At 48.4% G+C, this 6000-nt stretch overlaps 1 protein-coding gene across 2 annotated transcripts in view; it reads right to left on the reverse strand.

Annotated features, from left to right (window-relative positions):
• Nolo (ADAMTS-like no long nerve cord) overlaps positions 1–5513 on the reverse strand; it is a 305721-nt gene extending 300208 nt beyond the window's left edge. For both annotated transcript variants that reach the window (XM_076321407.1, XM_076321406.1), the window contains exon 1: positions 4828–5513. In XM_076321407.1, coding sequence (XP_076177522.1) covers positions 4828–4863 — 36 coding nt within the window. In that variant the 5' untranslated portion in view covers positions 4864–5513. The remainder of the gene's footprint in view (positions 1–4827) is intronic.
• Positions 5514–6000: the final 487 nt, after the last annotated feature.

Below are 6000 nucleotides of genomic sequence, written 5' to 3' on the forward strand. Positions count from 1 at the left end.
GTAATAAATATTACATAAATATTACCGACGGAAATTCTTGACAGAGTTCGTCTTAACTTCAGACTGAAGCCGAGTCACCGTTGAGGGTACTATCGTTTCAAATGCCTTTCTAATTGCGATCGTGTTGGTATCCAGGTAATTTCGTTGCCGAAGAAAACTGGAATAATTCGATTGGCGGACCTTACGTAAGAATCTTTCCAGCGAAAGGTTGCTCGTCTGATGCGAAAACGGTCGACCCGCGATAAGACAACATTGTACTCGAACGCGTCGACCCTAATTTGGATCTTTGTAGGTAAAATCTCGCGCAAGACCTTGTCTGTTTGGTAAACACGGGTGTGAATCACTGAACGTACGTAAAGTCGCAAGACGGTCACTCTACTACCCGTCACCACCTATAAATAATTATCGACAATAACACAGCTGCGACGGAATCGAGCTCGAAGACGTAAACATTGCAATTACCAGGAATTCCCAGCGGTCGTAAGAATTATTCATTCAGAGATTGCTCGTTTGAATACCAATGGACGAAATAACATTACCGCGCTCACGATTTGTCGACGTATTGCAACCTAGGTTCTCCGTAAGCTCGTTTCAAAAATATAAAAAAACACTACTCGACGAACACAGTATCACCTTCGATTCCAAGTTCCCTGTAAGCTGCTTCGAAAATATACAGAAACGTTACTCCGAACGTCTCGGTGATCGTTATCGTTCTCCACGAGCACGAATCATTTCTAGCCCGGGGGAACGGTCACTCACCGTCTTTAAGGATATTTAACGCTTCCTGGGAACTCGAAAATTCTCCGTGCACAGTGTTCGAGACGGAGCCAAATGGGTCACACGATTGCACACGAACCGCTTCTATTATCTTTTTGCCCCGATTCCAGGCCTCCGAAGCGCGATTCTCGCTCCGTAACGACACGTCGTCGTGTCGTCTCCCTCTCTGGGCTCGCGCGCGTGTTTGTCGACCGTTCTCGAAACACGTGATCAATACGGAGGAAAAAATAATTTCATGTCAAGCGCCGTTCCCACCATCCCGTGGCAACGGATAGCGTCCGCGATGAATTTTCTGCAAGCGTCGGACCACTTGTGATCTCGGCCCGGTGTCGTCATTAACACGGCAAGCACTTCGGTGTTATTTTTTCTCGTTTCTTTTTTTTTTTTATTTTTTCCACGACACCGTCACCCCTCCTCGCGCGTTTCCACATCGGAGGGCCCCTGTCGCCCTTCGACTTATTCGCTTCCGCGCTCCCAGTTATCCGTTCATCTACGTCCCTGGTCTCGTCCAGAGAATACCTTTTTATTTCGTCGGATGTTTGCGGGCGGTTGGCTCGTGCTGATTTCGTGTCCATTGTCTGAAACACCTTCCCCGAGCCCTTCAGGCCAGGTAGGGTGGGAAACGGAGAGGCCAGAGGGGCGACAGGTCCGACGAGAAGAGGCCTTACAATGGTCCCTCGACCAGCGAGGGTTGTCTACAGGGGTGGTCGCGCGAAATCGTCCAGGTAATAAAGCGGAGACCATTTTTGCTGTAGACAGTGTCTTCACGGTCCCGAAAGGTGAGAAAATGTTCCGAGACACGGGTAACCGAGACGTTTCGGCATTGTTGGAGAAGAGGAGGCGTCGATGACTTCGAGATTTGGCGATATTAAAGGTTGAGTAGGGAATTTGGAGAATCGATCAACTTTAACCGATTGTTGAGCATATTCTTCAAAGAAAACGACCGTATGTACGAGATGGTAGCAAGAATAATGAGAAACAAATACGGTTGTCACCTGTCCTAGACTAGATTTAAATATCGCTGCTTCTTAAACTCTCTGTCGTGTACTCCATCCCCTAGAGCACGCGTAAAAACAAATAGACGCATTCTAGATATAAACCTCGAAGTGGTTTTCGGTAGAAAAAAGTTGTTCTCGAAGATTCGCGGTGTAGAGTGCCTATCGTTGGGCTTGTTTACCAGAGAATAGAAACAGGGTCAGAAATTTCCGTCGGAAGACGGGAGAGCGAACTCCGACGGTAGGTACGATAGAGCGCGAAGATGGGAGTGTTTTGCGAAGTATTCGCGAAGTTTCGCGAAAACAGTGGACGAGGGGAAAAAAGGAAGCGATAAAATCGGAACCGGGACGCAGAATTTCACCGAGTCGATGGTGTTCGTATCTTGCGCTTTTAATCTACGGTTACATCGAAGACGACGTAGAAATTGCAACCGAGAAATTATCCAGTTTCGTCGAAAGAATTCTCAACTTTTCGCGACTCAAAAGCGAGACGAGAAAATAATCAATGTTCGTATTTTCACGAGAGATTCCGTCGATTCGTCCGACGAAACGCGAGACGGTATTTGTTTGTTTGTTTGTTTCTTTCTTTCTTTTCTCGGGGTTGGCCGTAAGAATGGCAAACAAAGGCAAACCGTACGTTGGATATTCGCAGATTCGCGAGTTCTTTCGAAGCACCCCTACGAAACGAGGAAACACCGGAAGAAGCTCTTTCCTCGGGCATTGTACGTAGCGGAGCGTCGCTCGTAAGTTTCGGACAAGTTTCTGCAGCGTCAAACAGCCATGGCCCAAAATTCGTACAATACGATTCAAAAGGCATATAACTTTCTTCGGAAACTGAGGATACAGTTGCGAGAACGACTGTGATTCCGTTGATGCGAAATCCACCGCTCCCTGCCAACTTCGCGACACTGGCGTCGCGATATTAATTAGAACGCGAAGCTTACGTACGATATCGTATCGTCGAAAGATTTTCGAGGGCTCGTTGTTCGAGACGAGTCGAACAAGCGGAGAGAAAAAAAGGAATTGAAACGGGAAAGGGGACATTGAAATTCGTTACACGGAACTCGATACCGGTGGATAATGGTCGAAAATTGATAGTAATTTGCTACGTATTCGGAACGCAATCAATAACGACTGTTTTTCGCGAAACACCCTCCTTTGTCCGCAGATTTAACTCCCATTTTTGCCCTGTTACTTTCGTGCGACGATTCACGGTATAGCTTCCGTGCGCGCGACCTAAATATTGTACAAGCTTGGAAAATTGATCATTCATTCCGAGTCTATACAACTGCGCTTTCAAATTCTGATTTACCGTAACCCAAATTTCTGACCCGAAATATCAACGGTAACGAAAAAAAAAAAAAAGAAAAATATTCCACCGAGCCGAAATTCAAACAGTGGCGATAACTTCGGGGGGGAAACCTATCCAATTCCATTGAAAACTTATAAAAACCAGGGAGAGATGCAGGGCGTATCTCTTCTCTCGTGCGCGTTTGCTATTTTCCGACGAATCCCGACTGATCAAAATCTATTAATCATTGAACCGATAGAATCCGAAGCAAAAGCAATTAACTGATTTCGAAGAGTACCGGGCTTAGGGAAATATTAAAGATTAATTTTGTTTATATTCCTCTGCGGTACAGTGCAGGTTATCGTACGTGAAATATTATAGAAATTACTCGGGCAAATACTGACATTGATTGAACTCTATCCGAAATTGGACGAAATAAAAATCGGGGACAAAAGTGTTTCACGTTCGGTGAGGAATGCGCTTGGAAAAATATTCGATATACAATTCCTTTAATGTTCCCGTACGATATGCGCGCTGATCGTAAAGAAATTGATTGAAATCTTTTAATCACCGACCGAGTGAAATTCGTGGCCAAAGATAATTAACCGATTTCGTTGAGAACCGTGTACGGGGAAGCACGTAGTAACTAATTTCCTCGATAAATAATTCCTTTAATAATTCTCTATGACACGTACGCGGTATCGTACGGGAATATTATAAAAATTACTGGGTCGCGTACCGATATTCCTTGGTATCGAAGACGAGGATAATTCAATTTCGGCGAGAACTACGGTCAGGGAAATATTAAATTAACGAGAGAAATTATTTATCGAAAATTGTCCTAGTTTCCATAGAGATCGATCGATCGATCGTGTGCGTCGCGTTACAGATTTTCAGCCCCCTGTTCAACGACTCACCGATCTCCCCGCAATTGCCAATTTAAACATCGTTAATGTTAAGAGTAAGCGGTGATACGTTCACCGGGTCTCTGGTGGCCCATTCGCAAGGGTTGAATTCCGCTCGTAAAACTTCCGGGTGGATTTCTCGAGGCCCCCGAAAAGTCTCGAAATCGACATTGCGCGGGTCGCGTGCACCGACTGACCTCGTTCCATCCTCGAGCGGAAGATAGTCACGTGGCCCGTTAATTTCACCGTTCTTTCGAACGAGGCGAAGGCCCAGGACGAATGACTCGCCGTAGACGCGAAGGGATTCGGGGAAAGAAGTGCACGCATCGTCCTCTCGAAGCGAGAGAAAAAAAAAAAAATAAAGAAGCATCGCGAAGAGGGGAAAAAACGGTAAGAAGAAGGGAGCAAAGACGCACCGGATTCCGCCATTGGCAGATTAAAGCGACGACGGTGGTCTTTGATCTTTGGCGACCGGCAAGAAAGAGCCAAGAGAAGCGTGAAACGCGAGCATTCGCGTGCTAGATGCTGGGGGTCGTGGGGGGTTGTTGGGACGGTGACAAACTCCCCGGAGAATACCAACTCGCTTTTACCGTCAACTTGCAAGTAACGACAATCGGATGAAGGAAGGAAACGGCCTGCAGAGACGAACGAAGAACCGGTGGAAACGAAAGAAAAGAAAAAAAAAAAAAAAAAATTAAAGAATGAACGAAAAAGAAGAAGACTCCAGTACCCCGGAGCAAAGTCGAAGAATGGGGCACGCGCTCCAATACGGGGAACACTCCAATCAGACCTTCGGGTCTTTTGGTCGTGGCGCGCGCGCGCATCCCCCCATAGAATAAAAGAAAATTTTTTTACTCACGAAAACGAGGTAAGATTTCTTCATGGTCCCCGTCATCTTCCTCCACGGCTTCGTCTTCGTCGATCGTCGAGGCTGTTTTGTTTCGCGTAGAGTCGTTCTCCTCCCTGCACGCCTATTCAGCGCCGCGACGCCTCCGCTCGCTCGTACTCTGTCCCGCGAGCTTTCGTCAAAGGTTCTCGGTTTCCCACCGCGTACAGGCTGCGCCCTCCAAGAAAGGGCGCATCGAGGAACCGGTTACAACCCTTCTCCACGACGCAACTCTCCAACGGTGGTCGCAGTGTCTCACTTTATCAAAATTTACATACCACGCACTCTTTTCCTTTTCCAATTATTTATATTTATTCTCCTTTTTCATTCACCCTCGTTCGCGGTGCGGTTCACACATCGCCACTTGAGAAACCGGGTGTCGACGCGCGAGGGGAACTACAGCGAGAGAAACGCGAGAAGAGAACCGTTTCGGGGGAAACTTCGGGAACTGACGCGAAACGGAGCGACGCGACGACGATCACGACGACCGTGTTCAGAAATATTCGAGTTAATATTCCAAAGAGCGTAGGACGAACGATTCTCGTGGCGCGACGATTTACGATCGTCCTTCGTTACGCGTGAAGGATCTCGCTCGAAAGGATACCGAGAACGCACGTGTCCAACGATACCGGCCGATGTCGTCGGGCCGAAGTGCGCCGCACGAGTGTCGGCCTTAACGTCTCGAAAGCGCTTGACGTTGGCGCCCGTGCGGCCAAGGTGGGGGCTGGAGGGGTTCGCGGAGAAACACAGTCTGCCCTTCCCCCCCTCCGCGGCTAACCGACTCCAACCCTCGTGCACCCCCACCGCGACTATCTCTCGCTCGCTCGCTTGCTCTCGTTTCGACGGTGCTCCGTCTCTGTTCCTCTCTCACCCCTTTGGCGAAACCCGCCGACCCCGCGTCCACCCGTTTCGCGTTGGTGCCGAGGTTGGAATAAAGTGCTGCCGTAGGGGGTGGTTCGGATGCACGACCAACGGGTAAGAGCAGCGAAAAGGACACTCGCATCGAGACGTTGAAACGTACGAGAGAGAACGGGACAGCGCGAGCCGCGAGGTTGCGGCGATCGCGCGGCCCCCGAACATCGAGTTCGCTTTACGTTTTCGTCCGTGCACGGTGCCTCGTTCACGGGGGAATTCTTAACTCTTGAA

This window comes from Ptiloglossa arizonensis, chromosome 10 (assembly GCF_051014685.1).
Source record: "Ptiloglossa arizonensis isolate GNS036 chromosome 10, iyPtiAriz1_principal, whole genome shotgun sequence".
In the NCBI taxonomy this organism is placed as follows: domain Eukaryota; kingdom Metazoa; phylum Arthropoda; class Insecta; order Hymenoptera; family Colletidae; genus Ptiloglossa; species Ptiloglossa arizonensis.